This window comes from Diadema setosum, chromosome 3 (assembly GCF_964275005.1).
Source record: "Diadema setosum chromosome 3, eeDiaSeto1, whole genome shotgun sequence".
Taxonomy (NCBI): domain Eukaryota; kingdom Metazoa; phylum Echinodermata; class Echinoidea; order Diadematoida; family Diadematidae; genus Diadema; species Diadema setosum.
The window spans coordinates 14157313-14181421 of record NC_092687.1 but is presented as its reverse complement, the minus strand read 5'-3'; the positions used below and the strand labels follow the sequence as shown (position 1 = coordinate 14181421).

Below are 24109 nucleotides of genomic sequence, written 5' to 3'. Positions count from 1 at the left end.
GAGGATCATCCCGCGACATCTTCAACTTGCCGTTCGCAACGACGAAGAGCTGAACAAGCTGCTGGGAGGCGTGACAATCGCTCAGGGTGGTGTACTGCCAAACATCCAGGCTGTGCTTCTGCCGAAGAAGACTGCAAAGTCCAGTTAGACACTTCACGGCGGCTCTTTTCAACCAAACGGCCCTTATCAGGGCCACCACATTTTCCAGAAAGAATACATTCAATTCATCATGCTATTTTGTGTTGTGTTGAGATTTCCGCTATATCTGTTTTTTTTTTTCTTTTCTTTTCTTTTTCTTTTTTTTTCCTTTCTCTCTCTCTCTCTCTCTCTCTCTCTCTCTAATTATCCTTACTTGAATCACACATAAATAGGAAATGTAGAGAAAGGAAGAAATATAATGATAAATATGTAAGGTGACAATGCATGATATTATATAAGGAGACAAAATGGATAAGGGATATCTAGACCAAAGAATAAAGACTAAATATATAAGGTGGCAATACATACCATTAGATGAGGAGAGAATATGGAGTAAAGAATAAGCATAGACTAGAGTATGAAAATAAGCAAGAGTTAAGTACCAAGTTAATTTCGGAAGAATTTATGAATTTATGAAACGCACAGATGATAAATCGTCAGGCGAGGCCGTTCTGAGGTTAAAAAGAAGGTATTAAAATAAAAGAGTAATTTATCGACAACATAAGAACAGCACAGCCACATGTATGTAGGACGTTTGTGTGTTTGATTGCATTAATGCTCTAGTGTTTGTGCGTTTGCTGTCTAAAATTGTTGCAGTTTTCGGCATGTTGTAATATAAAACAGCTGCCTTAGGGAAACACGTGGATAAAACAAATGGAGCAGAAAAGTAAATCAAGTAATATGAAACAGAGAACAGATGTGGAAGCACATTAGGCAGAGCGTCTGCACGACGCCATGCCCGAGATGTCCGGTGATTCCTTCGAGGTACGCAATGAGCTGATAAAACGACTTTGCGAAGGTTGCGAGTCATTAGTTTTGTTCCACTACTCTCTGACTCACTACGTATCGCATCGATTGTTATCGTGATGGCGGCTTCGGAAGCAGCAAAGAAGACGACCAAGAAGAAAGCGCCCGAGCATCCACCGACCCAGGTGATGGTCAATGCTGCTATCGGCGCACTGAAGGAGCGGAATGGATCATCGCTTCAGGCCATTAAGAAGTACATCGCAGCCAACTACAAAGTAGGCGATATGGACCGACAGACCATCTTCATCAAGCGAGCTCTGCGGAAAGGGGTTGCCAACGAGACACTGGTTCAGACGAAAGGTGTCGGGGCATCTGGCTCTTTCAAGCTGAACGTCAAGGCAGCAAAGGCAGAGGCGGCGGAGAAGGCACGAAAAGAGAAGCAGAAGGCAAAGGTCAAGGCTGACCGCGAGAAGGCAAAGGCAAAGGCAGCCGCAAAGAAAGAGAAGGCGGTCGCCAAGAAGGCCAAAGCTGCAGCAGAAAAGAAGGAGAAGAAGAAGAAGGCGACAAAGAAGAAGCCGGCGAAGAAGACAGCAACCAAGTCGGAGAAAACGAAGACGCCCAAGAAGAAGACCGCAGCAAAGAAGCCATCCAAGAAGGCAACCCCGAAGAAAGTGGCGAAGAAGACGACGACCAAATCCAAGGCGGCAAAACCAAAGAAGCCTGCTGCCAAGAAGGGTGCCAAATAAGTTTATTTGCACCTCACACCAAAAATCAAACGGCTCTTTTAAGAGCCACCACAAACCCAAGAAAGAATAATTGTTGCAGTATCAACCAGTCGATGGAAAGATGCACTGAGAAAAGAAAGAAAAAAAAAAAAGAAGGAAATACACGAAACGGGGAAATAGAAAGGAATAGTTTACAAAAACAGAAATCATTCTATATTGGTGAATTTATGTTGAAAAGGAGAGAATGGTAGATGAAGGCACAATTGAGGAGTTTTATGTGTTACTCAAGAGCAAACAATTGTGTGAGAGCTAGCGAAAATAGGCTAAACAGAATGCGAGCGGGGGGAGGGTGATGGTTTTCGTTTGGGAGAGAAGTTTTACTCTGAAAAATCGTTTCAAGCTCGAAATTATGTGAGTGTGAGTGTGTGTATATATGTATATGTATATGTATATATCTGCCACTCCATATCTATGTAGCTTTGTGCTGTCAATATTATCATATGTGTATTTTATTTGTTCATTTCTTTAGGTAATGTGCGACAGAGTAATGTATGTGATGTGACACAGTGCCCGTCCGACTCGCGGTGCTGGTCTGGTCAACGCAACGAACGGCCGTGAGGTGGCGCACTCGATCCAGCCGGATCTCGTGCAGGCGGATCGTGGGCTGGCCGCGGCGGACAGTAGGAGAATGGGGCGTCGCCCTCCATGTCCGCAAAGCGGTTACTTAACCCTGTTCGGTCATTGGGAGCGTCATCATTCGGCTTTTGGATCTCTCATCAGCTAAACCACAATCAACTCACGCCATCATGTCTGGACGCGGTAAAGGAGGCAAAGGACTAGGAAAGGGAGGAGCAAAGCGGCACCGCAAAGTTCTTCGAGATAACATCCAGGGCATCACCAAGCCAGCCATCCGTCGTCTGGCAAGAAGGGGCGGCGTGAAGCGAATCTCGGGCCTCATCTACGAAGAAACCCGCGGAGTCCTGAAAGTCTTCCTTGAGAACGTGATCCGCGATGCAGTGACATACTGCGAGCATGCCAAACGCAAGACGGTTACTGCCATGGACGTCGTCTACGCATTGAAGAGGCAGGGACGAACACTCTACGGATTTGGCGGCTAGAATTTAACGGCCTCCTGCACCACAAAACAACGGCTCTTTTCAGAGCCACCACATTATCAAGAAAGAATACACTTAATGAAACAAGTTTCCACATCTCTTTCCTTTTCTTTATTACGGAACGTCATCATAAGTAGCACGTTTGAATCAATGCGCAATCTATCTATCTATATAACCACACTGTTCGTACATCTTTTAAGTTCAGATTTCTGTTTCGTGGCAATGCTCTTAAAACGCCCTCATTATACGCTTTACAGAGTTTACCGGTTGTAATTGAAGGTAATAGAATAATTATGGCATCCATTCGCTGATCACAGCCCCCAGTTGCAAATAGAGAGAGTGAGAGAGAGAGAGAGAGAGAGAGAGAGAGAAAGAAAGAAAGAGAGAGACGTTATTTTCATAAGTAAAGTTGTTGTCATACAATTGTAAAGTTGTTGTCATACAATTGTAAAGTTGTTGCTTTATGTGTAAAGTTGTTGCCTTTTTGGTAAAGTTGTTGCTCCCATAGTGGGCGGGTTGTATAAAGCAACAACATTACACATTTCTTTGGTGAAGTTGTTGCCTTTGCTCACAGATATTTCAGAGTTGTGAAGCTCACAATGCACATGCCGCCCCGCGCCTGGACATGGACTGGAATTTGGAGATACTACCAAGACAGTATCATTCAGAAAAAAAAAAACAAACAAACAAACAAACAAACAAAAACAAAAACAGAAGATAAAAAAGACACACACACACACACACCCACCAAAAAAAAAAAAAACCACACACAAAAAAAAAAAACAAACCCTGCTAATTATTGACTACATTGTATTATGAATAAAGTAGATTGTTTGGCTTCACCTGATATTGAGTTAAACTCACTAAAGAGGATAGATTCTATACCCTATTTTGCATATAGCCAATTTTACGCAGATTCAATACCCTCAATACAAAATGTGGGTAAGTCTGGACAATATCTTGCTGTCTGACATTGGCTTTTGGTATTGTGCAGTGGGAAACAAGCAGTCAATCAATCAATCAATCAATCAATCAATCAAGTAGGTAAAAAAAAAAAGAGTATCAGCAAAGTATGAATGCAAGAAGGTATGTTTTTTTTTTTCTAACGCAAAATGAATATTTACAAATAGATTTCAGCTTCAGCGTGTCAGCGAGCGGCGACGAAGGTAGATAACATGTGTAAGCTTAACACGCAATCAAAAGGAATAAGGGAAGTTAGCAGCTTTTTTTGCGAGATACGAAACAGAATATATATAGTTACAGGAGATTTTCTAGATCTAGTTTGATTACAAAGAGAAAAGAAAAGAAAAGTAAATGGTGATTTAATATTTGCAGAGAATATTATTCACGTTTTTCATTTTTACACGCAATTCGTGAACAAATTAAGGTAAAATTGGACAAAAATCTGTCTACTGCCATCTGGTGGCAGAAACCGTTATTCCACCACCGCGGCCGGCCGGCCGGCAGGCGGGGCCGTCACGCCCGCCTGAATCGATGCTTCTGCTAATCCTCATCTAATTTGCATGAACTGTGCGAGCGGATCCTCCAAACGCGTATAAAAGAGGAAAGGGGGCAGCTGACCATAACATTTCTCTTTCAAAGCTGCATCGAATTCGCATCCGCCTAGTCTCTAGTCAACGCTCACAATGGCTCCTCCATCCGGACAAGTTGCCAAGAAGGGTTCCAAGAAAGCTGCCAAGGCTCCCCGGCCCAATGCCGACAAGAAGAGGCGTAGGAAGAGGAAGGAGAGCTACGGCATCTACATCTACAAGGTTCTGAAGCAAGTCCACCCAGATACTGGAATTTCGAGTCGCGCCATGTCCATCATGAACAGCTTCGTCAACGACATTTTCGAACGCATCGCCGCCGAAGCTGCACGTCTCGGTCAGTACAACAAGAAGTCGACCATCAGCAGCCGTGAAGTGCAGACCGCAGTGCGCCTCCTTCTCCCCGGAGAACTGGCAAAGCACGCCGTCAGCGAGGGCACCAAAGCTGTCACCAAGTACACTACATCCAAGTAGATGTCCACAGTCGCCTATATCTCAAACGGCCCTTATCAGGGCCACCACATAACCAAGAAAGAATATCCCACTGTTGTATGAAAACCTAATCATATCCTAATTATAACGAATCGAAAAGCTAGTACTTTACCCACCAGAGAAATACAAATCATCGCTTGTTTATAGTGACTTCACATTGTATGCTTATTTATATTTGCTTCTCGTGTTCACTTAATGTATTCGTTAATTAGTTTATTGACAGCACCACCTGATTGAAACATGGTAAAATTAGGCAAACATATTACAGATTAATGTTTAAGACCCGCACAATATAGATTAACTTCCAATCAGCCAGCTCTTCCCTTTCGGGTAAAAGAGTGTATTAAATTACCACACCGCTTTATAGAATCGTCTTCTTAACGAGCTGTTGCTATATGAATCTATTCCAAATACCATCATGCACGTATAGTAATAATATCACTGTTACAGCAGCCTGCATACAGAAAAAAAAAAATCTCGTTCGGAATGATGTTTTCAGTATATTATACGCCGCAATAATCATTGAATTCGCGAGCTGGTATCTCAACGGCGCCATCTACGGGAAGGCGTGAACAGGTTGAGCGGCGTGACCAACCATAGCGGACGGGACGGGTGGGGGCCGCCGCTGCGGGGCTGGTGCGCCCAGTTCGGACAAAGGAAATCACTGCTTGACCAATCACAGGCCACGGATTGGATCCGTCCCGGGTCTAGGGATCCATCGTCCGCGATATAAAATGGGAGCTGGATGTCCGGCGGTTTCATTCTCTTCCCAACTCCGCATCGAAAAATCTCCCCACTCGTTACCTGAAGAAAACATGGCTCGCACCAAGCAGACGGCTCGCAAGTCGACTGGAGGCAAGGCTCCTCGCAAGCAACTGGCTACGAAGGCTGCTCGCAAGAGTGCCCCCGCCACCGGAGGAGTGAAGAAACCTCATCGCTATAGGCCCGGCACAGTCGCACTTCGTGAGATTCGCCGCTACCAGAAGAGCACCGAACTTCTCATCCGCAAACTCCCCTTCCAGCGACTTGTTCGTGAGATTGCTCAGGATTTCAAGACCGAGCTGCGCTTCCAAAGTTCTGCTGTCATGGCCCTCCAAGAAGCGAGCGAGGCTTATCTCGTCGGTCTGTTCGAAGACACCAACCTGTGCGCCATCCACGCCAAGCGGGTTACCATCATGCCCAAGGACATTCAGCTGGCCCGTCGCATCCGGGGAGAGAGGGCGTAGAGAGAGGCCTGTCCTCCGTGGTCGCACCACACAACACAACGGCTCTTTTCAGAGCCACCACATTATCAAGAAAGAATATCATGGTTCATACAGGACAATATTCTGTTTGTTATTCTTAGTTTTAAAAAGTAGAGCCTTGGATGATGTTAGATATTTATGTATTTAAAAGTGCACACGTAGTTGAACGGAAATGAAAAATGAGAACAAGAAAACCACAAAGATAAATGAAATGCACGTAAAGTAGGGATATCTGCCCCCCCCCCCTTCAAATGAAACGCAGTCTACGGTGATTATGTACCTAGCAAATCAATTCATATGTAACTGAGACGAGAAGGGGTCTGTAAGGTGCTTGATAGAGAGGAAGAGAGAGAGAGAGAGAGGGGGGGGGGAGAGGGATAGATAGGGAGACAGAAGGAGTGAAGGGAGGGGGGTAAGAAAAAGTAAAACTATGTGGTCAAGAAAAGGAAAAAAAAAAAGATTGTGACGTTAATTCGGAGCCTTTTTACCAATGTGTTGACGTGATCTGAATGCTGATTCAACTGAAAGTGTGTATTCACAATTGCTTTATTGTGAAATATAATACATGGACAGCCGCCGCGATACAACTAGCTGCATTGAACTACTACACACTGTGCCGAGTTAGCCAGCAAGAGGGCAGCAAACAGCGCTTGTGTCCGCACTGGCAGCAGTAGCAGCTGCCCACTTCTGCCACCGGCTACGCTGATTGGTCGACCGGTCAACAAAAGGATCTTGACCCGCTGGATCCCCGAGCGGGGTATAAATGGGTGCGGAAACAATCGGCGGGGATCACACTCTCAGTTGAATCAGCATTCAGATCACGTCAACACATTTGTCTCTCCGTCTCCAATCATGTCTGGACGAGGAAAATCTGGCAAGGCTCGCACCAAGGCCAAGTCTCGATCATCACGCGCCGGCCTGCAGTTCCCCGTCGGCCGAGTTCATCGCTTCCTTCGTAAAGGCAACTACGCCCAGAGAGTAGGCGCTGGTGCACCAGTGTACCTAGCTGCTGTTCTGGAGTACCTGACCGCTGAGATTCTGGAGCTGGCCGGCAACGCCGCACGCGATAACAAGAAGACGAGGATCATCCCGCGACATCTTCAACTTGCCGTTCGCAACGACGAAGAGCTGAACAAGCTGCTGGGAGGCGTGACAATCGCTCAGGGTGGTGTACTGCCAAACATCCAGGCTGTGCTTCTGCCGAAGAAGACTGCAAAGTCCAGTTAGACACTTCACGGCGGCTCTTTTCAACCAAACGGCCCTTATCAGGGCCACCACATTTTCCAGAAAGAATACATTCAATTCATCATGCTATTTTGTGTTGTGTTGAGATTTCCGCTATATCTGTTTTTTTTTTCTTTTCTTTTCTTTTTCTTTTTTTTTCCTTTCTCTCTCTCTCTCTCTCTCTCTCTCTCTAATTATCCTTACTTGAATCACACATAAATAGGAAATGTAGAGAAAGGAAGAAATATAATGATAAATATGTAAGGTGACAATGCATGATATTATATAAGGAGACAAAATGGATAAGGGATATCTAGACCAAAGAATAAAGACTAAATATATAAGGTGGCAATACATACCATTAGATGAGGAGAGAATATGGAGTAAAGAATAAGCATAGACTAGAGTATGAAAATAAGCAAGAGTTAAGTACCAAGTTAATTTCGGAAGAATTTATGAATTTATGAAACGCACAGATGATAAATCGTCAGGCGAGGCCGTTCTGAGGTTAAAAAGAAGGTATTAAAATAAAAGAGTAATTTATCGACAACATAAGAACAGCACAGCCACATGTATGTAGGACGTTTGTGTGTTTGATTGCATTAATGCTCTAGTGTTTGTGCGTTTGCTGTCTAAAATTGTTGCAGTTTTCGGCATGTTGTAATATAAAACAGCTGCCTTAGGGAAACACGTGGATAAAACAAATGGAGCAGAAAAGTAAATCAAGTAATATGAAACAGAGAACAGATGTGGAAGCACATTAGGCAGAGCGTCTGCACGACGCCATGCCCGAGATGTCCGGTGATTCCTTCGAGGTACGCAATGAGCTGATAAAACGACAGTGCGAAGGTTGCGAGTCATTAGTTTTGTTCCACTACTCTCTGACTCACTACGTATCGCATCGATTGTTATCGTGATGGCGGCTTCGGAAGCAGCAAAGAAGACGACCAAGAAGAAAGCGCCCGAGCATCCACCGACCCAGGTGATGGTCAATGCTGCTATCGGCGCACTGAAGGAGCGGAATGGATCATCGCTTCAGGCCATTAAGAAGTACATCGCAGCCAACTACAAAGTAGGCGATATGGACCGACAGACCATCTTCATCAAGCGAGCTCTGCGGAAAGGGGTTGCCAACGAGACACTGGTTCAGACGAAAGGTGTCGGGGCATCTGGCTCTTTCAAGCTGAACGTCAAGGCAGCAAAGGCAGAGGCGGCGGAGAAGGCACGAAAAGAGAAGCAGAAGGCAAAGGTCAAGGCTGACCGCGAGAAGGCAAAGGCAAAGGCAGCCGCAAAGAAAGAGAAGGCGGTCGCCAAGAAGGCCAAAGCTGCAGCAGAAAAGAAGGAGAAGAAGAAGAAGGCGACAAAGAAGAAGCCGGCGAAGAAGACAGCAACCAAGTCGGAGAAAACGAAGACGCCCAAGAAGAAGACCGCAGCAAAGAAGCCATCCAAGAAGGCAACCCCGAAGAAAGTGGCGAAGAAGACGACGACCAAATCCAAGGCGGCAAAACCAAAGAAGCCTGCTGCCAAGAAGGGTGCCAAATAAGTTTATTTGCACCTCACACCAAAAATCAAACGGCTCTTTTAAGAGCCACCACAAACCCAAGAAAGAATAATTGTTGCAGTATCAACCAGTCGATGGAAAGATGCACTGAGAAAAGAAAGAAAAAAAAAAGAAGGAAATACACGAAACGGGGAAATAGAAAGGAATAGTTTACAAAAACAGAAATCATTCTATATTGGTGAATTTATGTTGAAAAGGAGAGAATGGTAGATGAAGGCACAATTGAGGAGTTTTATGTGTTACTCAAGAGCAAACAATTGTGTGAGAGCTAGCGATGAATGAAACAAGTTTCCACATCTCTTTCCTTTTCTTTATTACGGAACGTCATCATAAGTAGCACGTTTGAATCAATGCGCAATCTATCTATCTATATAACCACACTGTTCGTACATCTTTTAAGTTCAGATTTCTGTTTCGTGGCAATGCTCTTAAAACGCCCTCATTATACGCTTTACAGAGTTTACCGGTTGTAATTGAAGGTAATAGAATAATTATGGCATCCATTCGCTGATCACAGCCCCCAGTTGCAAATAGAGAGAGTGAGAGAGAGAGAGAGAGAGAGAGAAAGAAAGAAAGAGAGAGACGTTATTTTCATAAGTAAAGTTGTTGTCATACAATTGTAAAGTTGTTGTCATACAATTGTAAAGTTGTTGCTTTATGTGTAAAGTTGTTGCCTTTTTGGTAAAGTTGTTGCTCCCATAGTGGGCGGGTTGTATAAAGCAACAACATTACACATTTCTTTGGTGAAGTTGTTGCCTTTGCTCACAGATATTTCAGAGTTGTGAAGCTCACAATGCACATGCCGCCCCGCGCCTGGACATGGACTGGAATTTGGAGATACTACCAAGACAGTATCATTCAGAAAAAAAAAAAACAAACAAACAAACAAACAAACAAAAACAAAAACAGAAGATAAAAAAGACACACACACACACACACACACACCCACCAAAAAAAAAAAAAAACCACACACAAAAAAAAAAAAAACAAACCCTGCTAATTATTGACTACATTGTATTATGAATAAAGTAGATTGTTTGGCTTCACCTGATATTGAGTTAAACTCACTAAAGAGGATAGATTCTATACCCTATTTTGCATATAGCCAATTTTACGCAGATTCAATACCCTCAATACAAAATGTGGGTAAGTCTGGACAATATCTTGCTGTCTGACATTGGCTTTTGGTATTGTGCAGTGGGAAACAAGCAGTCAATCAATCAATCAATCAATCAATCAATCAAGTAGGTAAAAAAAAAAAGAGTATCAGCAAAGTATGAATGCAAGAAGGTATGTTTTTTTTTTTCTAACGCAAAATGAATATTTACAAATAGATTTCAGCTTCAGCGTGTCAGCGAGCGGCGACGAAGGTAGATAACATGTGTAAGCTTAACACGCAATCAAAAGGAATAAGGGAAGTTAGCAGCTTTTTTTGCGAGATACGAAACAGAATATATATAGTTACAGGAGATTTTCTAGATCTAGTTTGATTACAAAGAGAAAAGAAAAGAAAAGTAAATGGTGATTTAATATTTGCAGAGAATATTATTCACGTTTTTCATTTTTACACGCAATTCGTGAACAAATTAAGGTAAAATTGGACAAAAATCTGTCTACTGCCATCTGGTGGCAGAAACCGTTATTCCACCACCGCGGCCGGCCGGCCGGCAGGCGGGGCCGTCACGCCCGCCTGAATCGATGCTTCTGCTAATCCTCATCTAATTTGCATGAACTGTGCGAGCGGATCCTCCAAACGCGTATAAAAGAGGAAAGGGGGCAGCTGACCATAACATTTCTCTTTCAAAGCTGCATCGAATTCGCATCCGCCTAGTCTCTAGTCAACGCTCACAATGGCTCCTCCATCCGGACAAGTTGCCAAGAAGGGTTCCAAGAAAGCTGCCAAGGCTCCCCGGCCCAATGCCGACAAGAAGAGGCGTAGGAAGAGGAAGGAGAGCTACGGCATCTACATCTACAAGGTTCTGAAGCAAGTCCACCCAGATACTGGAATTTCGAGTCGCGCCATGTCCATCATGAACAGCTTCGTCAACGACATTTTCGAACGCATCGCCGCCGAAGCTGCACGTCTCGGTCAGTACAACAAGAAGTCGACCATCAGCAGCCGTGAAGTGCAGACCGCAGTGCGCCTCCTTCTCCCCGGAGAACTGGCAAAGCACGCCGTCAGCGAGGGCACCAAAGCTGTCACCAAGTACACTACATCCAAGTAGATGTCCACAGTCGCCTATATCTCAAACGGCCCTTATCAGGGCCACCACATAACCAAGAAAGAATATCCCACTGTTGTATGAAAACCTAATCATATCCTAATTATAACGAATCGAAAAGCTAGTACTTTACCCACCAGAGAAATACAAATCATCGCTTGTTTATAGTGACTTCACATTGTATGCTTATTTATATTTGCTTCTCGTGTTCACTTAATGTATTCGTTAATTAGTTTATTGACAGCACCACCTGATTGAAACATGGTAAAATTAGGCAAACATATTACAGATTAATGTTTAAGACCCGCACAATATAGATTAACTTCCAATCAGCCAGCTCTTCCCTTTCGGGTAAAAGAGTGTATTAAATTACCACACCGCTTTATAGAATCGTCTTCTTAACGAGCTGTTGCTATATGAATCTATTCCAAATACCATCATGCACGTATAGTAATAATATCACTGTTACAGCAGCCTGCATACAGAAAAAAAAAAAATCTCGTTCGGAATGATGTTTTCAGTATATTATACGCCGCAATAATCATTGAATTCGCGAGCTGGTATCTCAACGGCGCCATCTACGGGAAGGCGTGAACAGGTTGAGCGGCGTGACCAACCATAGCGGACGGGACGGGTGGGGGCCGCCGCTGCGGGGCTGGTGCGCCCAGTTCGGACAAAGGAAATCACTGCTTGACCAATCACAGGCCACGGATTGGATCCGTCCCGGGTCTAGGGATCCATCGTCCGCGATATAAAATGGGAGCTGGATGTCCGGCGGTTTCATTCTCTTCCCAACTCCGCATCGAAAAATCTCCCCACTCGTTACCTGAAGAAAACATGGCTCGCACCAAGCAGACGGCTCGCAAGTCGACTGGAGGCAAGGCTCCTCGCAAGCAACTGGCTACGAAGGCTGCTCGCAAGAGTGCCCCCGCCACCGGAGGAGTGAAGAAACCTCATCGCTATAGGCCCGGCACAGTCGCACTTCGTGAGATTCGCCGCTACCAGAAGAGCACCGAACTTCTCATCCGCAAACTCCCCTTCCAGCGACTTGTTCGTGAGATTGCTCAGGATTTCAAGACCGAGCTGCGCTTCCAAAGTTCTGCTGTCATGGCCCTCCAAGAAGCGAGCGAGGCTTATCTCGTCGGTCTGTTCGAAGACACCAACCTGTGCGCCATCCACGCCAAGCGGGTTACCATCATGCCCAAGGACATTCAGCTGGCCCGTCGCATCCGGGGAGAGAGGGCGTAGAGAGAGGCCTGTCCTCCGTGGTCGCACCACACAACACAACGGCTCTTTTCAGAGCCACCACATTATCAAGAAAGAATATCATGGTTCATACAGGACAATATTCTGTTTGTTATTCTTAGTTTTAAAAAGTAGAGCCTTGGATGATGTTAGATATTTATGTATTTAAAAGTGCACACGTAGTTGAACGGAAATGAAAAATGAGAACAAGAAAACCACAAAGATAAATGAAATGCACGTAAAGTAGGGATATCTGCCCCCCCCCTTCAAATGAAACGCAGTCTACGGTGATTATGTACCTAGCAAATCAATTCATATGTAACTGAGACGAGAAGGGGTCTGTAAGGTGCTTGATAGAGAGGAAGAGAGAGAGAGAGAGAGGGGGGGGGGGAGAGGGATAGATAGGGAGACAGAAGGAGTGAAGGGAGGGGGGGTAAGAAAAAGTAAAACTATGTGGTCAAGAAAAGGAAAAAAAAAAAGATTGTGACGTTAATTCGGAGCCTTTTTACCAATGTGTTGACGTGATCTGAATGCTGATTCAACTGAAAGTGTGTATTCACAATTGCTTTATTGTGAAATATAATACATGGACAGCCGCCGCGATACAACTAGCTGCATTGAACTACTACACACTGTGCCGAGTTAGCCAGCAAGAGGGCAGCAAACAGCGCTTGTGTCCGCACTGGCAGCAGTAGCAGCTGCCCACTTCTGCCACCGGCTACGCTGATTGGTCGACCGGTCAACAAAAGGATCTTGACCCGCTGGATCCCCGAGCGGGGTATAAATGGGTGCGGAAACAATCGGCGGGGATCACACTCTCAGTTGAATCAGCATTCAGATCACGTCAACACATTTGTCTCTCCGTCTCCAATCATGTCTGGACGAGGAAAATCTGGCAAGGCTCGCACCAAGGCCAAGTCTCGATCATCACGCGCCGGCCTGCAGTTCCCCGTCGGCCGAGTTCATCGCTTCCTTCGTAAAGGCAACTACGCCCAGAGAGTAGGCGCTGGTGCACCAGTGTACCTAGCTGCTGTTCTGGAGTACCTGACCGCTGAGATTCTGGAGCTGGCCGGCAACGCCGCACGCGATAACAAGAAGACGAGGATCATCCCGCGACATCTTCAACTTGCCGTTCGCAACGACGAAGAGCTGAACAAGCTGCTGGGAGGCGTGACAATCGCTCAGGGTGGTGTACTGCCAAACATCCAGGCTGTGCTTCTGCCGAAGAAGACTGCAAAGTCCAGTTAGACACTTCACGGCGGCTCTTTTCAACCAAACGGCCCTTATCAGGGCCACCACATTTTCCAGAAAGAATACATTCAATTCATCATGCTATTTTGTGTTGTGTTGAGATTTCCGCTATATCTGTTTTTTTTTTCTTTTCTTTTCTTTTTCTTTTTTTTTCCTTTCTCTCTCTCTCTCTCTCTCTCTCTCTCTCTCTCTAATTATCCTTACTTGAATCACACATAAATAGGAAATGTAGAGAAAGGAAGAAATATAATGATAAATATGTAAGGTGACAATGCATGATATTATATAAGGAGACAAAATGGATAAGGGATATCTAGACCAAAGAATAAAGACTAAATATATAAGGTGGCAATACATACCATTAGATGAGGAGAGAATATGGAGTAAAGAATAAGCATAGACTAGAGTATGAAAATAAGCAAGAGTTAAGTACCAAGTTAATTTCGGAAGAATTTATGAATTTATGAAACGCACAGATGATAAATCGTCAGGCGAGGCCGTTCTGAGGTTAAAAAGAAGGTATTAAAATAAAAGAGTAATTTATCGACAACATAAGAACAGCACAGCCACATGTATGTAGGACGTTTGTGTGTTTGATTGCATTAATGCTCTAGTGTTTGTGCGTTTGCTGTCTAAAATTGTTGCAGTTTTCGGCATGTTGTAATATAAAACAGCTGCCTTAGGGAAACACGTGGATAAAACAAATGGAGCAGAAAAGTAAATCAAGTAATATGAAACAGAGAACAGATGTGGAAGCACATTAGGCAGAGCGTCTGCACGACGCCATGCCCGAGATGTCCGGTGATTCCTTCGAGGTACGCAATGAGCTGATAAAACGACAGTGCGAAGGTTGCGAGTCATTAGTTTTGTTCCACTACTCTCTGACTCACTACGTATCGCATCGATTGTTATCGTGATGGCGGCTTCGGAAGCAGCAAAGAAGACGACCAAGAAGAAAGCGCCCGAGCATCCACCGACCCAGGTGATGGTCAATGCTGCTATCGGCGCACTGAAGGAGCGGAATGGATCATCGCTTCAGGCCATTAAGAAGTACATCGCAGCCAACTACAAAGTAGGCGATATGGACCGACAGACCATCTTCATCAAGCGAGCTCTGCGGAAAGGGGTTGCCAACGAGACACTGGTTCAGACGAAAGGTGTCGGGGCATCTGGCTCTTTCAAGCTGAACGTCAAGGCAGCAAAGGCAGAGGCGGCGGAGAAGGCACGAAAAGAGAAGCAGAAGGCAAAGGTCAAGGCTGACCGCGAGAAGGCAAAGGCAAAGGCAGCCGCAAAGAAAGAGAAGGCGGTCGCCAAGAAGGCCAAAGCTGCAGCAGAAAAGAAGGAGAAGAAGAAGAAGGCGACAAAGAAGAAGCCGGCGAAGAAGACAGCAACCAAGTCGGAGAAAACGAAGACGCCCAAGAAGAAGACCGCAGCAAAGAAGCCATCCAAGAAGGCAACCCCGAAGAAAGTGGCGAAGAAGACGACGACCAAATCCAAGGCGGCAAAACCAAAGAAGCCTGCTGCCAAGAAGGGTGCCAAATAAGTTTATTTGCACCTCACACCAAAAATCAAACGGCTCTTTTAAGAGCCACCACAAACCCAAGAAAGAATAATTGTTGCAGTATCAACCAGTCGATGGAAAGATGCACTGAGAAAAGAAAGAAAAAAAAAAGAAGGAAATACACGAAACGGGGAAATAGAAAGGAATAGTTTACAAAAACAGAAATCATTCTATATTGGTGAATTTATGTTGAAAAGGAGAGAATGGTAGATGAAGGCACAATTGAGGAGTTTTATGTGTTACTCAAGAGCAAACAATTGTGTGAGAGCTAGCGAAAATAGGCTAAACAGAATGCGAGCGGGGGGAGGGTGATGGTTTTCGTTTGGGAGAGAAGTTTTACTCTGAAAAATCGTTTCAAGCTCGAAATTATGTGAGTGTGAGTGTGTGTATATATGTATATGTATATGTATATATCTGCCACTCCATATCTATGTAGCTTTGTGCTGTCAATATTATCATATGTGTATTTTATTTGTTCATTTCTTTAGGTAATGTGCGACAGAGTAATGTATGTGATGTGACACAGTGCCCGTCCGACTCGCGGTGCTGGTCTGGTCAACGCAACGAACGGCCGTGAGGTGGCGCACTCGATCCAGCCGGATCTCGTGCAGGCGGATCGTGGGCTGGCCGCGGCGGACAGTAGGAGAATGGGGCGTCGCCCTCCATGTCCGCAAAGCGGTTACTTAACCCTGTTCGGTCATTGGGAGCGTCATCATTCGGCTTTTGGATCTCTCATCAGCTAAACCACAATCAACTCACGCCATCATGTCTGGACGCGGTAAAGGAGGCAAAGGACTAGGAAAGGGAGGAGCAAAGCGGCACCGCAAAGTTCTTCGAGATAACATCCAGGGCATCACCAAGCCAGCCATCCGTCGTCTGGCAAGAAGGGGCGGCGTGAAGCGAATCTCGGGCCTCATCTACGAAGAAACCCGCGGAGTCCTGAAAGTCTTCCTTGAGAACGTGATCCGCGATGCAGTGACATACTGCGAGCATGCCAAACGCAAGACGGTTACTGCCATGGACGTCGTCTACGCATTGAAGAGGCAGGGACGAACACTCTACGGATTTGGCGGCTAGAATTTAACGGCCTCCTGCACCACAAAACAACGGCTCTTTTCAGAGCCACCACATTATCAAGAAAGAATACACTTAATGAAACAAGTTTCCACATCTCTTTCCTTTTCTTTATTACGGAACGTCATCATAAGTAGCACGTTTGAATCAATGCGCAATCTATCTATCTATATAACCACACTGTTCGTACATCTTTTAAGTTCAGATTTCTGTTTCGTGGCAATGCTCTTAAAACGCCCTCATTATACGCTTTACAGAGTTTACCGGTTGTAATTGAAGGTAATAGAATAATTATGGCATCCATTCGCTGATCACAGCCCCCAGTTGCAAATAGAGAGAGTGAGAGAGAGAGAGAGAGAGAGAGAGAGAAAGAAAGAAAGAGAGAGACGTTATTTTCATAAGTAAAGTTGTTGTCATACAATTGTAAAGTTGTTGTCATACAATTGTAAAGTTGTTGCTTTATGTGTAAAGTTGTTGCCTTTTTGGTAAAGTTGTTGCTCCCATAGTGGGCGGGTTGTATAAAGCAACAACATTACACATTTCTTTGGTGAAGTTGTTGCCTTTGCTCACAGATATTTCAGAGTTGTGAAGCTCACAATGCACATGCCGCCCCGCGCCTGGACATGGACTGGAATTTGGAGATACTACCAAGACAGTATCATTCAGAAAAAAACAAACAAACAAACAAACAAACAAACAAAAACAAAAACAGAAGATAAAAAAGACACACACACACACACACACACCCACCAAAAAAAAAAAAAAACCACACACAAAAAAAAAAAAAAACAAACCCTGCTAATTATTGACTACATTGTATTATGAATAAAGTAGATTGTTTGGCTTCACCTGATATTGAGTTAAACTCACTAAAGAGGATAGATTCTATACCCTATTTTGCATATAGCCAATTTTACGCAGATTCAATACCCTCAATACAAAATGTGGGTAAGTCTGGACAATATCTTGCTGTCTGACATTGGCTTTTGGTATTGTGCAGTGGGAAACAAGCAGTCAATCAATCAATCAATCAATCAATCAATCAAGTAGGTAAAAAAAAAAAGAGTATCAGCAAAGTATGAATGCAAGAAGGTATGTTTTTTTTTTTCTAACGCAAAATGAATATTTACAAATAGATTTCAGCTTCAGCGTGTCAGCGAGCGGCGACGAAGGTAGATAACATGTGTAAGCTTAACACGCAATCAAAAGGAATAAGGGAAGTTAGCAGCTTTTTTTGCGAGATACGAAACAGAATATATATAGTTACAGGAGATTTTCTAGATCTAGTTTGATTACAAAGAGAAAAGAAAAGAAAAGTAAATGGTGATTTAATATTTGCAGAGAATATTATTCACGTTTTTCATTTTTACACGCAATTCGTGAACAAATTAAGGTAAAATTGGACAAAAATCTGTCTACTGCCATCTGGTGGCAGAAACCGTTATTCCACCACCGCGGCCGGCCGGCCGGCAGGCGGGGCCGTCACGCCCGCCTGAATCGATGCTTCTGCTAATCCTCATCTAATTTGCATGAACTGTGCGAGCGGATCCTCCAAACGCGTATAAAAGAGGAAAGGGGGCAGCTGACCATAACATTTCTCTTTCAAAGCTGCATCGAATTCGCATCCGCCTAGTCTCTAGTCAACGCTCACAATGGCTCCTCCATCCGGACAAGTTGCCAAGAAGGGTTCCAAGAAAGCTGCCAAGGCTCCCCGGCCCAATGCCGACAAGAAGAGGCGTAGGAAGAGGAAGGAGAGCTACGGCATCTACATCTACAAGGTTCTGAAGCAAGTCCACCCAGATACTGGAATTTCGAGTCGCGCCATGTCCATCATGAACAGCTTCGTCAACGACATTTTCGAACGCATCGCCGCCGAAGCTGCACGTCTCGGTCAGTACAACAAGAAGTCGACCATCAGCAGCCGTGAAGTGCAGACCGCAGTGCGCCTCCTTCTCCCCGGAGAACTGGCAAAGCACGCCGTCAGCGAGGGCACCAAAGCTGTCACCAAGTACACTACATCCAAGTAGATGTCCACAGTCGCCTATATCTCAAACGGCCCTTATCAGGGCCACCACATAACCAAGAAAGAATATCCCACTGTTGTATGAAAACCTAATCATATCCTAATTATAACGAATCGAAAAGCTAGTACTTTACCCACCAGAGAAATACAAATCATCGCTTGTTTATAGTGACTTCACATTGTATGCTTATTTATATTTGCTTCTCGTGTTCACTTAATGTATTCGTTAATTAGTTTATTGACAGCACCACCTGATTGAAACATGGTAAAATTAGGCAAACATATTACAGATTAATGTTTAAGACCCGCACAATATAGATTAACTTCCAATCAGCCAGCTCTTCCCTTTCGGGTAAAAGAGTGTATTAAATTACCACACCGCTTTATAGAATCGTCTTCTTAACGAGCTGTTGCTATATGAATCTATTCCAAATACCATCATGCACGTATAGTAATAATATCACTGTTACAGCAGCCTGCATACAGAAAAAAAAAAATCTCGTTCGGAATGATGTTTTCAGTATATTATACGCCGCAATAATCATTGAATTCGCGAGCTGGTATCTCAACGGCGCCATCTACGGGAAGGCGTGAACAGGTTGAGCGGCGTGACCAACCATAGCGGACGGGACGGGTGGGGGCCGCCGCTGCGGGGCTGGTGCGCCCAGTTCGGACAAAGGAAATCACTGCTTGACCAATCACAGGCCACGGATTGGATCCGTCCCGGGTCTAGGGATCCATCGTCCGCGATATAAAATGGGAGCTGGATGTCCGGCGGTTTCATTCTCTTCCCAACTCCGCATCGAAAAATCTCCCCACTCGTTACCTGAAGAAAACATGGCTCGCACCAAGCAGACGGCTCGCAAGTCGACTGGAGGCAAGGCTCCTCGCAAGCAACTGGCTACGAAGGCTGCTCGCAAGAGTGCCCCCGCCACCGGAGGAGTGAAGAAACCTCATCGCTATAGGCCCGGCACAGTCGCACTTCGTGAGATTCGCCGCTACCAGAAGAGCACCGAACTTCTCATCCGCAAACTCCCCTTCCAGCGACTTGTTCGTGAGATTGCTCAGGATTTCAAGACCGAGCTGCGCTTCCAAAGTTCTGCTGTCATGGCCCTCCAAGAAGCGAGCGAGGCTTATCTCGTCGGTCTGTTCGAAGACACCAACCTGTGCGCCATCCACGCCAAGCGGGTTACCATCATGCCCAAGGACATTCAGCTGGCCCGTCGCATCCGGGGAGAGAGGGCGTAGAGAGAGGCCTGTCCTCCGTGGTCGCACCACACAACACAACGGCTCTTTTCAGAGCCACCACATTATCAAGAAAGAATATCATGGTTCATACAGGACAATATTCTGTTTGTTATTCTTAGTTTTAAAAAGTAGAGCCTTGGATGATGTTAGATATTTATGTATTTAAAAGTGCACACGTAGTTGAACGGAAATGAAAAATGAGAACAAGAAAACCACAAAGATAAATGAAATGCACGTAAAGTAGGGATATCTGCCCCCCCCCCCTTCAAATGAAACGCAGTCTACGGTGATTATGTACCTAGCAAATCAATTCATATGTAACTGAGACGAGAAGGGGTCTGTAAGGTGCTTGATAGAGAGGAAGAGAGAGAGAGAGAGAGGGGGGGGGGGGGAGAGGGATAGATAGGGAGACAGAAGGAGTGAAGGGAGGGGGGTAAGAAAAAGTAAAACTATGTGGTCAAGAAAAGGAAAAAAAAAAAGATTGTGACGTTAATTCGGAGCCTTTTTACCAATGTGTTGACGTGATCTGAATGCTGATTCAACTGAAAGTGTGTATTCACAATTGCTTTATTGTGAAATATAATACATGGACAGCCGCCGCGATACAACTAGCTGCATTGAACTACTACACACTGTGCCGAGTTAGCCAGCAAGAGGGCAGCAAACAGCGCTTGTGTCCGCACTGGCAGCAGTAGCAGCTGCCCACTTCTGCCACCGGCTACGCTGATTGGTCGACCGGTCAACAAAAGGATCTTGACCCGCTGGATCCCCGAGCGGGGTATAAATGGGTGCGGAAACAATCGGCGGGGATCACACTCTCAGTTGAATCAGCATTCAGATCACGTCAACACATTTGTCTCTCCGTCTCCAATCATGTCTGGACGAGGAAAATCTGGCAAGGCTCGCACCAAGGCCAAGTCTCGATCATCACGCGCCGGCCTGCAGTTCCCCGTCGGCCGAGTTCATCGCTTCCTTCGTAAAGGCAACTACGCCCAGAGAGTAGGCGCTGGTGCACCAGTGTACCTAGCTGCTGTTCTGGAGTACCTGACCGCTGAGATTCTGGAGCTGGCCGGCAACGCCGCACGCGATAACAAGAAGACGAGGATCATCCCGCGACATCTTCAACTTGCCGTTCGCAACGACGAAGAGCTGAACAAGCTGCTGGGAGGCGTGACAATCGCTCAGGGTGGTGTACTGCCAAACATCCAGGCTGTGCTTCTGCCGAAGAAGACTGCAAAGTCCAGTTAGACACTTCACGGCGGCTCTTTTCAACCAAACGGCCCTTATCAGGGCCACCACATTTTCCAGAAAGAATACATTCAATTCATCATGCTATTTTGTGTTGTGTTGAGATTTCCGCTATATCTGTTTTTTTTTCTTTTCTTTTCTTTTTCTTTTTTTTTCCTTTCTCTCTCTCTCTCTCTCTCTCTCTCTAATTATCCTTACTTGAATCACACATAAATAGGAAATGTAGAGAAAGGAAGAAATATAATGATAAATATGTAAGGTGACAATGCATGATATTATATAAGGAGACAAAATGGATAAGGGATATCTAGACCAAAGAATAAAGACTAAATATATAAGGTGGCAATACATACCATTAGATGAGGAGAGAATATGGAGTAAAGAATAAGCATAGACTAGAGTATGAAAATAAGCAAGAGTTAAGTACCAAGTTAATTTCGGAAGAATTTATGAATTTATGAAACGCACAGATGATAAATCGTCAGGCGAGGCCGTTCTGAGGTTAAAAAGAAGGTATTAAAATAAAAGAGTAATTTATCGACAACATAAGAACAGCACAGCCACATGTATGTAGGACGTTTGTGTGTTTGATTGCATTAATGCTCTAGTGTTTGTGCGTTTGCTGTCTAAAATTGTTGCAGTTTTCGGCATGTTGTAATATAAAACAGCTGCCTTAGGGAAACACGTGGATAAAACAAATGGAGCAGAAAAGTAAATCAAGTAATATGAAACAGAGAACAGATGTGGAAGCACATTAGGCAGAGCGTCTGCACGACGCCATGCCCGAGATGTCCGGTGATTCCTTCGAGGTACGCAATGAGCTGATAAAACGACAGTGCGAAGGTTGCGAGTCATTAGTTTTGTTCCACTACTCTCTGACTCACTACGTATCGCATCGATTGTTATCGTGATGGCGGCTTCGGAAGCAGCAAAGAAGACGACCAAGAAGAAAGCGCCCGAGCATCCACCGACCCAGGTGATGGTCAATGCTGCTATCGGCGCACTGAAGGAGCGGAATGGATCATCGCTTCAGGCCATTAAGAAGTACATCGCAGCCAACTACAAAGTAGGCGATATGGACCGACAGACCATCTTCATCAAGCGAGCTCTGCGGAAAGGGGTTGCCAACGAGACACTGGTTCAGACGAAAGGTGTCGGGGCATCTGGCTCTTTCAAGCTGAACGTCAAGGCAGCAAAGGCAGAGGCGGCGGAGAAGGCACGAAAAGAGAAGCAGAAGGCAAAGGTCAAGGCTGACCGCGAGAAGGCAAAGGCAAAGGCAGCCGCAAAGAAAGAGAAGGCGGTCGCCAAGAAGGCCAAAGCTGCAGCAGAAAAGAAGGAGAAGAAGAAGAAGGCGACAAAGAAGAAGCCGGCGAAGAAGACAGCAACCAAGTCGGAGAAAACGAAGACGCCCAAGAAGAAGACCGCAGCAAAGAAGCCATCCAAGAAGGCAACCCCGAAGAAAGTGGCGAAGAAGACGACGACCAAATCCAAGGCGGCAAAACCAAAGAAGCCTGCTGCCAAGAAGGGTGCCAAATAAGTTTATTTGCACCTCACACCAAAAATCAAACGGCTCTTTTAAGAGCCACCACAAACCCAAGAAAGAATAATTGTTGCAGTATCAACCAGTCGATGGAAAGATGCACTGAGAAAAGAAAGAAAAAAAAAAGAAGGAAATACACGAAACGGGGAAATAGAAAGGAATAGTTTACAAAAACAGAAATCATTCTATATTGGTGAATTTATGTTGAAAAGGAGAGAATGGTAGATGAAGGCACAATTGAGGAGTTTTATGTGTTACTCAAGAGCAAACAATTGTGTGAGAGCTAGCGAAAATAGGCTAAACAGAATGCGAGCGGGGGGAGGGTGATGGTTTTCGTTTGGGAGAGAAGTTTTACTCTGAAAAATCGTTTCAAGCTCGAAATTATGTGAGTGTGAGTGTGTGTATATATGTATATGTATATGTATATATCTGCCACTCCATATCTATGTAGCTTTGTGCTGTCAATATTATCATATGTGTATTTTATTTGTTCATTTCTTTAGGTAATGTGCGACAGAGTAATGTATGTGATGTGACACAGTGCCCGTCCGACTCGCGGTGCTGGTCTGGTCAACGCAACGAACGGCCGTGAGGTGGCGCACTCGATCCAGCCGGATCTCGTGCAGGCGGATCGTGGGCTGGCCGCGGCGGACAGTAGGAGAATGGGGCGTCGCCCTCCATGTCCGCAAAGCGGTTACTTAACCCTGTTCGGTCATTGGGAGCGTCATCATTCGGCTTTTGGATCTCTCATCAGCTAAACCACAATCAACTCACGCCATCATGTCTGGACGCGGTAAAGGAGGCAAAGGACTAGGAAAGGGAGGAGCAAAGCGGCACCGCAAAGTTCTTCGAGATAACATCCAGGGCATCACCAAGCCAGCCATCCGTCGTCTGGCAAGAAGGGGCGGCGTGAAGCGAATCTCGGGCCTCATCTACGAAGAAACCCGCGGAGTCCTGAAAGTCTTCCTTGAGAACGTGATCCGCGATGCAGTGACATACTGCGAGCATGCCAAACGCAAGACGGTTACTGCCATGGACGTCGTCTACGCATTGAAGAGGCAGGGACGAACACTCTACGGATTTGGCGGCTAGAATTTAACGGCCTCCTGCACCACAAAACAACGGCTCTTTTCAGAGCCACCACATTATCAAGAAAGAATACACTTAATGAAACAAGTTTCCACATCTCTTTCCTTTTCTTTATTACGGAACGTCATCATAAGTAGCACGTTTGAATCAATGCGCAATCTATCTATCTATATAACCACACTGTTCGTACATCTTTTAAGTTCAGATTTCTGTTTCGTGGCAATGCTCTTAAAACGCCCTCATTATACGCTTTACAGAGTTTACCGGTTGTAATTGAAGGTAATAGAATAATTATGGCATCCATTCGCTGATCACAGCCCTCAGTTGCAAATAGAGAGAGTGAGAGAGAGAGAGAGAGAGAGAGAGAGAAAGAAAGAAAGAGAGAGACGTTATTTTCATAAGTAAAGTTGTTGTCATACAATTGTAAAGTTGTTGTCATACAATTGTAAAGTTGTTGCTTTATGTGTAAAGTTGTTGCCTTTTTGGTAAAGTTGTTGCTCCCATAGTGGGCGGGTTGTATAAAGCAACAACATTACACATTTCTTTGGTGAAGTTGTTGCCTTTGCTCACAGATATTTCAGAGTTGTGAAGCTCACAATGCACATGCCGCCCCGCGCCTGGACATGGACTGGAATTTGGAGATACTACCAAGACAGTATCATTCAGAAAAAAAAAAACAAACAAACAAACAAACAAACAAAAACAAAAACAGAAGATAAAAAAGACACACACACACACACACACACACCCACCAA

General features: G+C 44.9%; 7 protein-coding genes across 7 annotated transcripts; all 7 read left to right on the top strand.

Annotated features, from left to right (window-relative positions):
* The first annotated feature begins 4431 nt into the window (after window positions 1-4431).
* On the top strand, window positions 4432-4806 carry LOC140226439 (histone H2B.2, embryonic). The gene has a single exon (XM_072306905.1). It carries the CDS (start codon window positions 4432-4434, stop codon window positions 4804-4806), a length of 375 nt encoding a protein of 124 aa, XP_072163006.1.
* A 5897-nt stretch (window positions 4807-10703) lies between these two features.
* Window positions 10704-11078, top strand: LOC140226469 (histone H2B.2, embryonic). The gene has a single exon (XM_072306933.1). The coding sequence runs from the start codon at window positions 10704-10706 to the stop codon at window positions 11076-11078; it is 375 nt and encodes a 124-aa protein (XP_072163034.1).
* Window positions 11079-14487: 3409 nt separating this feature from the next.
* On the top strand, window positions 14488-15114 carry LOC140246580 (uncharacterized). Its single transcript, XM_072325922.1, has one exon. It carries the CDS (start codon window positions 14488-14490, stop codon window positions 15112-15114), a length of 627 nt encoding a protein of 208 aa, XP_072182023.1.
* A 783-nt stretch (window positions 15115-15897) lies between these two features.
* On the top strand, window positions 15898-16209 carry LOC140246579 (histone H4). Its single transcript, XM_072325921.1, has one exon. The coding sequence runs from the start codon at window positions 15898-15900 to the stop codon at window positions 16207-16209; it is 312 nt and encodes a 103-aa protein (XP_072182022.1).
* A 1649-nt stretch (window positions 16210-17858) lies between these two features.
* Window positions 17859-18233, top strand: LOC140226450 (histone H2B.2, embryonic). Its single transcript, XM_072306916.1, has one exon. The coding sequence runs from the start codon at window positions 17859-17861 to the stop codon at window positions 18231-18233; it is 375 nt and encodes a 124-aa protein (XP_072163017.1).
* Window positions 18234-21635: 3402 nt separating this feature from the next.
* On the top strand, window positions 21636-22262 carry LOC140246578 (uncharacterized). Its single transcript, XM_072325920.1, has one exon. The coding sequence runs from the start codon at window positions 21636-21638 to the stop codon at window positions 22260-22262; it is 627 nt and encodes a 208-aa protein (XP_072182021.1).
* Window positions 22263-23045: 783 nt separating this feature from the next.
* Window positions 23046-23357, top strand: LOC140246577 (histone H4). Its single transcript, XM_072325919.1, has one exon. The coding sequence runs from the start codon at window positions 23046-23048 to the stop codon at window positions 23355-23357; it is 312 nt and encodes a 103-aa protein (XP_072182020.1).
* Window positions 23358-24109: the final 752 nt, after the last annotated feature.